Source organism: Cetorhinus maximus, unplaced genomic scaffold (assembly GCF_964194155.1).
Source record: "Cetorhinus maximus unplaced genomic scaffold, sCetMax3.hap1.1 HAP1_SCAFFOLD_320, whole genome shotgun sequence".
Classification (NCBI taxonomy): Eukaryota; Metazoa; Chordata; class Chondrichthyes; order Lamniformes; family Cetorhinidae; genus Cetorhinus; species Cetorhinus maximus.
The window spans coordinates 201,496-215,181 of record NW_027596270.1 but is presented as its reverse complement, the minus strand read 5'-3'; the positions used below and the strand labels follow the sequence as shown (position 1 = coordinate 215,181).

Sequence of the window (13,686 nt, the reverse complement as noted above, 5' to 3'; positions counted from 1 at the left end):
TGTAGTTCACCAGGTTGACATTCCAATATGTCTTGTGCTGCTGCTGACCTGCTCTCCTGCACTCTTCATTGAACCAGGCTTGATCGCCTGGTTTGATGTAATTGTGGAGTGAGGGATATGCTGGGCCATGAGTTTACAGACTGTGGTTGAATACGATTCTGCTGCTGCTGATGGCTCGCACTGCCTCATGGGTTCCCAGTCTTGAGTTGCTAGATCTCTTCTGAATCTATCCTATTTAGCACAGTGGCAGTGCCACACAACACGATGGAGGGAATTGTCAGGGTGAAGGTGGGACTCTGACTCCACAAGGGCCTTGTGGGGTCACTCCTATCAATACTATCATGGACAGATGCATCTGTGACAGGTAGAATGGTGAGAATGAGTTCAAGGATTTTCCCTCTTTTTGATTCCCTCACCAGTTGCCACAGCTCCAGTCTGACAGAGCTGGAGGCAGCAGGCTATTAAACCCTGGAGGAACTGCCAGACCCAGGTATAAATTAGTGTTCTTCCACTGCATGGCGTGTTGCTGTTTCGAAACACCTTCAAATCACATTTGTATTCTGAGGATGAGGAAAGGCTTTGATAGAGGAATTCACACAGACATTCCTCTTTTCCCCCCCCTCCAATTTCGCACTGACACATCTTACTCCTCCTTCCCTCTAACTTCATGCTATCACTTTCCTGCTCTCACCACGTTTCCAGCTCCTGCCATTTCAGTGCCTCCACCATTACTTATTGTCTTGTTGATGTGTTTGAAGTGACTGAGTGCTTTTGCACATTATGGGAAGGAATTCCTGGGCACAGTGCGGAGCTGTGTTTAATCACTTGATACAACAACAACAGGATGCAGATGTGAGGAGCATCAAATGGCAGGGAGAGGCCAGGAGCTGTGCTGAGGGGTCTGGGGGATGATGGGGAGTGGGAGTTCTTGTTGCTGGTGAGGACCAACTGGCAATTGTGCTTCATCTATGTGGACTCGACACCCACGCTCATGGCCATGAACTTTGGGACAATTTTTGCGCTTCCTTGGTCTCGAAAAAAAAACATTTTCCCATATAAACCTCATGTGATGGTTAATGTTTCAGATGGGACTCCCTAAGAAGGAATACATTTTGCATAAATTGTACTCAATAATCAATCCCCACCACCCAAAATAGTGTTAAATATCAGGCTGCATGACATATTTCACATCGTTACCAGCTTTTGTAACAAAATCTGAATAGTTGGGTGGACACAGATGGGAAGTGGATTATGAGAAAGGATATTGAAGACAACAGTGATTGAAAACTGAGGTGAGAAATAACAATTGGATCAGATGAATGCTGGAGCTGTAGAAAAAAAAATGGGAAACAAGAAACACTGGTTATTAAGGCTTTTGAATAAATTAGCCTGGGAGACAATCAGCTTCAAGACATTTGATTAAAGTAAATGTATGTGATAGAACAAATATGAAATGCGCAGCTATTCCCTATGTGTTATATTCACAGCAGATCTACCAAAGCACAGATCATACTGAGCCAGATTATCTGCTGTTTTACAACCATAGGAATGTTATACAATGTGATGAACCATTTAACAGAGCCACGGATTTATGTTGCTAAAATGTGTGCGTTTCCATTTTTATTGTTTGGAAATTGTGTTTTTGTCTTTAATTTGGTCGCAAAAACACTGCTACAATTTCACCCATGCTAAGCATCTTGGGATGTTTTATTAAAGCAAAGGTGTAAAATAAATGCAGATTTTTGTTGTTGTTGACTGTGAGGAGTGATTCCGTTGCCATTTAAGATGGAAACTCTTGTGTAGTTGCACCGGGGGAGGATTTTCAGAGCTGACAGGACACGGCAGCATAGCCACATTGTGACAGACCATTCAGATAATTTACACGTGTGAAAGCATTGACTGAATTTTCCCACCTGGTAGAAAGAGGCTTTTTAAACGTTGTGTTTGTGGGCAGCGATTCAGTTGTTTTTCCCGCCTGCTGGGGCACCAGTAAGTTCATATGTGACTGTAGGGGTTGGATTCTGCTGTTATTGCTGCTCTTTGGAGACTCTCTATTTTCCACCAAATCCCATTCTCCTTTCTGCTGGATAATGGAGGGTCCGCACAGTTGGGTTTCAGAATTACAGAATCACACAGTGCAGAAGAGGCCCTTTATCCCATCGAGTCTTCACCGACACATGAGAAACACCTGACTTCCCTACCTAATCCCATTTACCAGCACTTGGCCCACAGCCTTGAATGTTATGACGTGCCAAGTGCTCATCCAGGCACTTTTTAAAGGATGTGAGGCAACCTGCCCCCACCACCCTCCCAGGCAGCGCATTCCAGAACGTCACCACCCTCTGGTTAAAAAAGTTTTTCCTCACATCCCCCCTAAAACTCCTGCCCCTCACCTTGAAGTTATGCCCCCTTGTGACTGACCCTTCAACTAAGGGGAACAGCTGCTCCCTATCCACCCTGTCCATGACCCTCATAATCTTGTACACCTTGATCAGGTCACCCCTCAGTCTTCTCTGCTCCAACAAAAACAACCCAAGTCTATCCAACCTCTCTTCATAACTTAAATGTTTCATCCCAGGGCAACATTTTGGTGAATCTCCTCTGCACCATCTCCAGTGCAATCACATCCTTCCTATAATGTGGTGACCAAAACTGCACTCAGTACTCCAGCTGTGGCCTCACCAAGGTTCTATACAACTCCAACATGACCTCCCTACTTTTGTAACCTATGCCTCGATTGATAAAGGCAAGTGTCCCAAATGCCTTTTTCACCACCCCACTAACATACCCCTCCGACTTCAGAGATCTATGGACACACACGCCAAGGTCCCTTTGTTCTTCAGAACTTCCAATGTCATGCCGTTCATTGAATACTTCCTTGTCAAATTACTCGTTCCAAAGTGTATCACCTCACACTTTTCAGGGTTAAATTCCATCTGCCACTTATCTGCCCATTTGACCATCCCGTCTATATCTTGCTGTAGCCCAAGACACTCAACCTCACTGTTAACCGCCCGGCCAATCTTTGTGTCATCCGCAAACTTACTAAACCTACCCCCTACATAGTCATCTATGTCATTTATATAAATGATGAATAATAGGGGACCAAGCACAGATCCCTGTGGTACGCCACTGGACACTGGCTTCAGGTCACTAAAGCATCCTTCTGTCATCAACCTCTGCCACCTACAAGCCAAAACCTTGTCAAAGGCTTTGCTGAAATCCATATAAACTACTTCAACTGCACTACCCTCATCTACACACCTGGTCACCCCCTCAAAAAATTCAGTCAAATTTGTTAGGCATGACCTCCGTCTGACAAAGCCATGCTGACTATCCCTGATCAAACCTTGCCTCTCCAAGTGGAGATAGATTCTCTCCTTCAGAATTTTCTCCAATAGTTTCAATATAATATAACGATATTATTTGTTTCCTAAGTTAATTGTTTGATCCTCCGGCCCCAGTCTCCGTACCACACCAGGAAAACAAATCTCGATACAATAATTTGTATTTTCAATGGCGGGGCCTTCACCCATCATCCCCCGCGGTGGGGAATATCCCCTATCCACATCACAGGAGAGCAATACGCAGGCGCAGTGGAGAAAAACATTGGAGCATGCGCAGAGCCAGTAATGACGATGGGGAGAAGGCTTTGTCAGATCCGTATCGGTAAGGGCGAAAATCGGGGGACGGAGGAAGCGATGGATCCGGTGGGTAGACGGAAAGGTTTTGTAAACATGTTGCGTAATCCGCAAAACCCCGAAAAAGACCTTAGCGTTCCCACTTTTGTACGGAGCCAGGACGGCAGTTTTGTTCCGATTGCAGCCCCGAGGTAACGGTCGCCATCTTTATTGTGGGCGGGGCGCGTGCGCAGCCGCCATCTTTACTGTGGGCATTTTTTGAAATGTTCCCAATGACAGACTGAGGACAATTGTCCATCAAGCTGCTTCACACTTTGAGTTACAATGTGTAATTGATGAGGCAAATCAACGATATATGTCCAAGGCAGTGACAATAATTATGCCTTTAGCATAATAAAATTTTCCAAGGCATTTCACAGAAATATTACAAAGTGACGTTTGACACTGAGCCACATGAGCCATATTAGGGCAGGTGACCAAAAGCTTTGTCAAAGAGGTAGGTTTTAAGGAGTATTTTAAAGAAGAAGAGTGAGGCGTAGAGCTGTGGCCTAGGCAACTGAAAGAACAGTCACTGATGGTGGAGCGATTAAAATCGGGAATGCTCAAGTGGCTGGAATTAGATCAGTGTAGAGATCCTGGTGAGGGCTGTGGCTGGAGGAGAATACAGAGATCGGGATCATCACAACCATGGAGGAAAACATGAGAATTTTAAAGTTTTGGTGCTTTTAAAATGAGAGCCTTTGTCGGTCGGTGAGCACAGGGGTGATGTGTGAACAAGACTGAGTGTGAGTAAGCACACGGATAGCAGAGTTTTGGATGACCTCAAGATTCTGGGGGTAGGAGGATGGAGTTGAATGTCGGAGGCCGGTTGGGTATGCATTAGGATAATTTAGACTATAGGTAACAAATGAATGGATGACACTTTCAACAGCAGATAAACTGAAACTAGGGCGGAGTCGGGTGATGTTACTGAGGCAGAAATAGGTGATTTTCGTGTTGATGCGGATATGTGGCTGTAAGCTCATCTCGCGATTGTGAACAGTGTGATTCAGCCTCAGGCAGTTGCCAAGGAGAGGGAGAGAGTCAGTGGTTAGGGAGTGGAATTTGTAGTAGGCACTGAAAGCAATAATGTGAGCATTGGTGGCTCAGCCAGCATTTATTGCCTATCCCTAACTGCCCTTGAGAAGGTGGTGGTGAGCTGCCTTCTTGAACCACTGCAGTCCATGTGGTATAGGTACACCCACAGTGCTGTTAGGAAGGGAGTTCCAGGATTTTGACCCAGTGGCAGGGAAGGAATATTTAAATGGAGGAGATTTCTGCTCATCCAGTGCTGGATGTCAGACAAATCAGCACTGTGTGACTTGGATTTTTTAAAATTCATTTATGGAAGTTGCAGGCTGGGCCAGCATTTATTGCCCATCCCTAATTGCCCTTGAGAAAGTGGGAGTGAGCCATCTTCTTGAACCGCTGCAGTCCATGGAGGGAAGCTTGGAGGTGATGGTGTACACATACACCTGCTCCCCTCATACTTTTTGTTAGTGGAGGTTGAGGATTTGGGAGATTCTGTCAAAGTTCTAGTTGAGCTGTAGATATTTAAAATCCCTCTCTTTCACTCTCTGCCTCCCCTTTTTCTTGCTATCCCTCTCACCCTTTCACTTTCTCCCTCATTCCCCCCATAGAGGCCAGAGACTTGTGTAGGCCCAGTGTTGATGGCAGGTTCCCTTCGCTGAAGGACATCAGTGAAAAAGTTGGGTTGTTGTGACAATCCAGCAGATTTCATGGTCACTTTTGCTAGTGTTAGCTCCACAAATGACCAGATTCATTCATCTCAATTTCTCAGCTTGCCTTTGTGTTTTTGTGGGTTCTCTCTCACTCCCATTTTTTTCTGTTTTAAATCAACTTCACAGAGTATTAGAGGGGGAGGATTTGCACTTTGGGAAACTCAAAGCAAATATCACATCGGGATCTGATGGAGTCGCTCAATTTATCGTCACCTGAATGTCATCAGATTTTGAACATGGAAGGAAAAAGCACCGTTTACAGTGGGGAGAAACTGTGGAAATGTGGGGAATGTGAGGAGAGGTTCAGTTACCCGTCTGAGCTGGAAGCTCATCGACGCATTCACACTGGGGAGAGGCCGTTCACCTGCTTCGAATGTGGAAAGGGATTCACTCGGCTATCCGACCTGTTAACACACCAGCGAATTCACACTGGGGAGAGGCCATTCACCTGCTCTGAGTGTGGGAAGGGATTCATTCAGTCATCCAACCTGCTGACACACCAGCGGGTTCACACTGGGGAGAGACCTTTCAAATGTCCAGACTGTGGGAAATGCTATAGAAGTTCTGGGGACCTGATGTACCATCAACGTGTTCACACTGATGAGAGACCGTTCAGGTGCTCTCACTGTGGGACTGGGTTCAGGGGATCGTTTCAACTCACTGTATACCAGCGAATTCACACTGGTGAGAGGCCATTCACCTGCTATGTGTGTGGGAAGAGATTCACTCAATTGTCCCATGTGCTGAGACATGAGAGAGTTCATACCGGGGAGAGACCTTTTAAATGTCCAGACTGTGAGAAGTGCTATAAAAGCTCTGGGGAACTGATGTCCCATCAACGTGTTCACACTGGTGAGAGACCATTCAAGTGCTCCTCCTGTGGGACTGGGTTCAAGCACTCATCTCAACTCACTGTACACCGGCGGATTCACACTGGACAGAGACGGTTCACCTGCTCTGAGTGTGGGAAGGGATTTGTTCAGTCAACCACCCTGCTGAATCACCAGCGAGTTCATACTGGGGAGAGGCCGTTCACCTGTTCCGAGTGTGGGAAGAAATTCACCCGGTCATCCCACCTGCTGAATCACCAGCGAGTTCACATGGGGAGAGGCTGTTCACCTGCTCCGAGTGTGGGAACGGATTCACTTGGTGATCCACCCTGCTGAGACGCTAGCGAGTTCATGAGTAACTACAATGATTGGATTTTTCTGTTAATCACATTCAGGACTGAACTCTGTTAATGTGAATCTGTTTCTGTGGATGTTAATAAATTCCAGCCCAGTAATGGGCATTAACATTGTGGATAAATGTCAAATAAATCAGCTTTGTGTTAAACACACAGTGTGTTGAGTCTTTTTAATATCTTCAACACAAGTTAGTTCCTTCTGAATTACTCTCCCTCTCCCCACCTCTAATACCCTCAGCTCCAACAAGTGTGAGGAGCTCATGGAGCTTCATTGTCACTAAGATTGAGACAATCTGATCAGCTGCCTCTGCTACTTCCCTGCCTTCCACTAACACACTGGACAAAACTGTCTCTAAAGTTCCCCCTTGTCTGAGCCCTGAACTCTCATCTTTTTTTAATTTCTCTCCAATCTCCTCTCATGCCCTCTCAGGTCTAATCTTGTCCATGAGACCTATTTCCTCTTCCCCGAACCTTATTCCCACTGAACTACTGACTGCCCAAACACCCCACCTTACCAGATATTGTTGCTGGTTCTCTCTCATCAGGTGATTTCCTACTTTCCTTCAAATCTGCTGTCATCACCCCCATCCTCAAAGAACACAACTCCATTGTCCTTGCAAACTACTGCCCCATCTCTCACCTCCCCGAAGTCTGAGACCATTTTGTCGCCTCCCAAATCCGTTCCCATCTTTCCTGGAATTCCATGTTTCAATCCCTCCCAGCAGATTCCTGCCCCTCGATCACAGTAACCAACCAGCTCTTATCAAAGTCACAAAACAAATCCCATGTAACTGACAGAGATGAGCTATTCCTCCTTGTCCTTCTTGGTCTGTTTGCAGCCTTTGACATGGTTTACCACACAATCCTCCTTTGCCAAATCCCATTCACCTATCACCTCTGGTCTCACTGACCTACTTTGGCTCCTGATCAAGCAGCATCTCTTCACTGTTGTCCAGCTGGTGGGACTGCTCTCTCCTGGCTCGTTGCTTATCTATTGGCAGCCAGAGTACTGTCCACAATGTTTCTTTTCTCTCTCCCACACAGTTACCTCTGGTATTTCTGGGGATCTATCCTTGGCCTGTCCTATTTCAATCTACATGCTGCCCCTGAAGGATGTCATCTGAAAAAAGTGTTTGATTTCACATTATGCAGATTACTCCACCATCTCTTTTGACTCCTCCACTGTTACTAAATGATCAGACTGCTTAGCCATCATCCTGTACTGGACCTTCAGAAATTTCATACAATTGTTGGAAAGGCCGATGACATTGTTTATGGTCCCCTGCTCCAAATTCCATTCCCAACCTACTGACCAACCTCCATTCCCAACCTTCTCCCTGGCAACTGTCTGAGAATAAACCAGACTTTTCACAGCTTTGATTCAGATCTGACCCTGAGATTAGCAACTGACCACAGATTTGCTCCATCACTAATACTACCTCCTTCCACCTCTGTAACATCACCCGGCTCCACCCCCGCCACAGCTCATTTAGAACCTCACCCCATCCTTTTGTTACCTCGAGACTGAACTATTCCAACATACTCCTGGCCGGCCCCCCACACTTTTTTTTATCCTTTAATAGGATGTGACCTCACTGGTTAGGCCAGCATTTATTGGTGAGCTGTGTTCCTGAACCGCTGCAGCCCATGTGGTGTAGGTACACCCACAGTGCTGTTAGGTTGGGAGTTCCAGGATCTTGACCCAGCAACAGTGAAGGAACGGCAATATATTTCCAAGTCAGGATGGCGAGTGGCTTAGAGGTGAACTTCTAGGTGGTGGTGTTCCCATCTATCTGCTGCCCTTGTCCTTCTGGATGGTAATGGATCAGAAAACTCAAGGTCATCCAAAACTTTGTTACCTATGTCCTAACAGACCAAATCCCATTCACCTATCACCCCCATTCTCACTGCATGCATTAGCTCCTGGTGTAGCAACACATTGATTTTAAAATGATCATCCTTGTTTTCAATCAGTGCTTCACCTCGTCGGTCCCTCCCTTTGTAACCTCCCTCACCCACCTTCCTCCTTAAGCTACTGCTTAAAATTGAACTTTTTAATCATTCTTTTGGCCGCCTGTCCTAATTTCCCTGTATGTGGCTCTGCCAAATTTCATTTGATAATTCTCCTTTGGAGAATTCTCCTCTGGTAAATGTGTTAAATGAAGGCAAGTTGTTAGGCGTGATTAACAACAGTAATAACACCAGAATCCAACTCCTGCAGTCACATGTGAGCTCACTGTGTCTCAGCATTAGGGTGACTGACTGAATCCCTTCCAGTACATAGAGCGGGGAAACAGTCTCTCCCTGCTGTGACTGCACTGATGACTTGCAAGGCTCAGATGGGTAATTGAATCCTTTCCACAGTCCAGATATTTCCATGGTTTCGGTATCCTTTTGTCCCTCCAGGTTCAATGGTCAGTTGAAGCCTCGTTCACGCACGAAACGTGTACGGTTTCTCTCATTGTGAATCTGCAAATCCTGCCTTTCTCATACCCTGTAAAAGGAGTTTAGAAACTTAATCACTGTTTGTATAGGATAGAAATTATAATTTCTATGGAACAATTTTTCCTCTTTTGTTTCCCCAAAGCTGTAAATCCCCATCCCAAACGCTCCCTCCTCCCTGGGCTGAAATCCAAACTCGGTTCCCCATGTTCCCTGCGTAAAAGTCAGATGGACATTTTGATCGGACGTACTGAGTACAATTTTGGTCTCAATACTTAAGGAAGGACTTACTTGCACTGGAAGCAGTTCAGAGAATGTTGACAAGGCTGAATCCTGGGATGAAGGGGTTTGTCTTCTGAGGAAGGGATTAATAGGTTGGATCTGAATCCATTGGAGTTTAGAAGAATGAGAGATGATCTTAATGAAACATAGAAGATACTGATGAGGGCTTGATAGGGTGGATGCTGAGAGGATGTTTCCCCTCTTGGGGGAATCTAGAACTAGGGGGCACAGTTTCAAAATAAGGGGTCTCACAGTGAAGGCTGAGATGAGGTGGAATTTCTTCCCTCACAGGATAATGAATCATTGGAATTCTCTTCTCCAAAGAGCAGTGGAGGCTGGGTCATTGAATATATTCAAGGCTGTGTTAGACAGATGTTTGATCTACCAAGGAGTCCAGGGTTATGGGGGGATAGGCAGGAAAGTGGAGTTGAGGCGACAGTCAGATCAGCCCTGATCTTATTGACTGGCAGAGCAGGCTCTGTGGGGCCAAATGGCCTACTCCTATGTTCTTTTAATCCCGGTATCCAAGGACAGAGAACCACGAACAATATCAGTGAACATGGGCAAGTTAGGTGATCAGCAGTTTAGTGGGAATAGGATCGAGAGAGGAGGCAGGTCTCAGGGGCAAGATGAGCTCTGAGAGCATGAGGTGACATAGGGGAAAAATAGAGAAAAACGTGATTTTAGGGCTCAGACAAGGGGCAACTTTACAGGCATTTTGGTCCGGTGAACGAGTGGAAGGGAGGGAAGCGGCGGTGGGAGCTGATCGGATTGTCTCAATCTTAGTGACAAAGAAGCTTCCATGAGCTCCACCCACTTGTTGTTGGAGATGATGATGAAGGAGAAGGGGAGAGGGAGAGCACTTCAAAAAGAACCAACTTATGTTAGTTATTAAAAAGAGCTGAAACACTATATTTAACACAAAGCTGATTTATTTGACTTTTATCCTGAATATTCGCCACCATAACTGGGCGAGAGTTTGACATCAGCAAAAACAGACCCCATGAACATGGCTCTGTCTGGGATGTGATTAACAGCAAAATCCAATAACTGTGGTTACTTGTGAACTTGCTGGTGTCTCAGCAGAACGGATGACCGACCAAATCTCTTCCCACACATGGAGCACGTGAACGGCCTCTCCCCAGTGTGAACTTGCTGGTGTCTCAGAAGGGTGCATGCATGATTGAATCTCCTCCCACACTCGGAGCATGAGAACCGCCTCTCTCCAGTATGAGTGCGCTAGTGTACAATGAGATGAGATGATTCCCTGAACCCAGACCCGCAGTGAGAACACCTGAATGGTCTCTCCCCAGTGTGAACACGCTGATGGCACATCAGTTCCCCGGAACCCTTATAGCACTTCCCACAGTCTGGGCATTTAAAAGGTCTCTCCTCAGTGTGAACTCGCTCATGTCTCAGCACATGGGATGACTGAGCAAATCCCTTCCCACACTTGGAGCAGGTGAAAGGTCTCTCCACTGTGTGAAATTGCTGATGTATCAACAGGTTGGATGAATCACTGAATCCCTTCCCACATACAGAGCAGGTGAACGGCCTCTCCCCATTGTGAGTACGCTTGTGTGTCAGCAGATGGGTTGACTGAGTGAATCCCTTCCCACACACGGAGCAGCTGAACGGCCTCTCCCCAGTGTGAACTCGCTGGTGAGTCAGCAGGTGGGATGAGGTGGTGAATCCCTTCCCACATGCAGAGCAGGTGAACGGCCTCTCCCCAGTATGAATACGCCGATGTGTTTCCAGGTCAGATGGGCAATTGAATCCCTTCCCACAGTCCCCACATTTCCACGGCTTCTCCCTAACTGCATTTATGTTTTGACAGGTCAGATGATCGATTGAAGCCTCGTCCACAAACAGAACATGTGTACGGTTTCTCTCCACTGTGAACAGTGCCTTTTCCTTTCATGTCCAAATTCTGATGATATTCAAGTTACGATTAATTGGGTGACTCCATTAGATTCTGATGTGATGTTTGGTTTGTTTCCTGACTGCAAATCCTCCCCTTCTAATACCCTGTGAAATTGATTTAAATCAGAAAAAAAAGAGCGAGAGAGAATCCACAAACACACAAAGGTAGGTTGTGAAAGTAAAGTCTGCAGAAGTGCCAGTAAAATGTTAAACAAGGTCAAAATACACCCATTATTAGAGGCAGAGGAAGTTAGACAATAGCAGTGAGATTATCAGAGAGAACAGTGGTGAAACAGAGCAATGGATGGACATGGGTTCTGATCCACAGCAAAGGAGCCACACCAGCCCCAGAGCCATGGACCCTCTCACAGATAACAGAGCACAGAACTAAAAGCGCTAAGTTGTAGATAAATGCTCAAAAATACTCACCTCTGAAACAATTTCAGCTTTTAATGTTAATGTCTTCTGCTGGAGCCTGCAGCTGGAAAGATATCAGAAGCACTGGAGTCAGAGAAAAATCTCCCAGTTGAGGAAATACCTGGGGAGCGGGGTAATGTCACCGAGCAATTGTCGGTGTGTGATGACATCACAGACACGAACACAGAACATCTGGGTCTGTGCAAACCAGTGGTCACCACACATTATGAAGGAGGTGAGGGTCCTTGAGAGGGTGCAGAGGAGATTTACCAGAATGATTCCAGGGATGAGGAATTTTAGTTGCAATGTTGGGTTGGAGAAACTGAGGTTGTTCTCCTTGGAGCAAAGGAGATTGAGAGGAGATTTGACAGAGGTGTACAAGTTTATGATTATTTAGATAAGGTAGATAAAGAAAAGCTGTTCCCATTATTTGAATGGGGGTAAAAGGATTACAGGAAATAGATTTAAGATTCATGGGCAAGATCTACAGGAAGATGTGACAAAGAAAGTTTATACAGTGAGTGGTAATGATCTGAAATTTAATGCTTACACTCAAAGGCCGATAACATCCAGGTCTTGATGAATCAAGTGATGCTGTCAGATTTTGATGTGATGTTTGATTTGAATTTCCTTTCTGCAAATCCTCTTCTAGTACCCTGTAAAAGATGTTTACAAAAGCCATCAGTGTCTGTCAAGGATAGAAATTGAAAAGAGACAAACATTTCTCTTGATTTGAGTTTGCTGCATGTAAATCCTCCCCTTCTAACCCCCTGTTAAAGAGGTTTCCAAAAGCCATCACTGTCAGGCCAGGATAGAAATTCACAACATTCTCTCCCCCTACCACACATGCGCCCTGCTGCACATTGCCGCTTGTCGTCATCAGCGCTCCCTCGATTCGAGGATGACGTCAACTCAGGGTTGTGAGTTTCTGCTGTGAGTCTTCATGTGACTGAACAGACCCACAGATCTTTGGACACATGGGGCAGGACGTCCATGAGGAAGTGGGAATCAGAGAGCAGGATTTGCATCCTTTTCTTTCCTGCTCTGCTTCGTCAATAAGACTCAAAGCGTAAAGGTCAGAGCTTGATGGACAAGTTGTTTCAATTCTGTCGTTAAAAACATTCAAAAACATCTTCCCAATAAAATTTGCAGCCGCGCATGCTCCCTGCTGCACATTGCCCCAAATAAAGATGGGGGCCGCCCATGCTCCATATTGCCCCAAACAAAAATGGCAGCTACGCATGCGCCCTGCTGCGCATTGCTCGCTCTGAAGATGACGGCCGTGATCTGGGGCCTGTAACTGGGAGAAATCGCACCTACGCTCTTGTCACTCTGTGCAAAAGGGGGAACTGCGGGTTCGTTTTCGGCGTTTTCCACTTACACAACAGAGTTACAAAGCCTCCCCGACCACCCGCCTGATCCACCGCTTCCTTCGCCCGGCCGTTCCCTACCCCCCTTTCCCAACTGCGGATCCGAAAAACAAGCTCCTCTCCAACGCCAGCGCTCCCACTGCGCATGCTCTAATCACTGGGTATTGCGCATGCGCATTGGTCTCTTGTGATGTGAATAGAGGACAATCTCCTCCGCATGGAATGCTGGGTAACGGCCCCGCCATTGACAGTTCAATTTATTCTAGCCTGATTTGTTTTGCTGTTATTGGGTGGAAACTGGGGCCGGACGGTTCAATATGAAAGTTGTGAAACAAGTTGTACTTAAACCCATCTGCATGGACCCTTCATTATCCGCTAGAAACAAGGGGAATGGGACTTGGTGGAGAATTGAGAGTCCCCAAAACAACAGTAATAACGGAAGAATCCAACGCCAACAGTCACAAGTGAACTCACTGGTATCCCAGCTGCTGGAATAAAGAAGTGAATTACTGTTCACACACAGAACTCTCTCTGGCATGAATGTGCTGATCATGCTTCAAATTCTATTTGAACTTTCAAAATTGGTGGGAAAGCTGAGTAAATCCTTCTTCAAACATGAATTATCTGAATGGTCCCTCTCCAGA

At 46.0% G+C, this 13,686-nt stretch overlaps 1 protein-coding gene across 1 annotated transcript in view; it reads left to right on the top strand.

The window, feature by feature from the left end:
• The window catches only part of LOC144673248 (uncharacterized), a 68,969-nt gene extending 62,301 nt beyond the window's left edge, over positions 1-6,668 (top strand). The window contains 2 exon segments of the mRNA XM_078535173.1: positions 3,465-3,832; positions 5,697-6,668. Coding sequence (XP_078391299.1) covers positions 3,465-3,832; positions 5,697-6,588 — 1,260 coding nt within the window. The 3' untranslated portion in view covers positions 6,589-6,668.
• Positions 6,669-13,686: the final 7,018 nt, after the last annotated feature.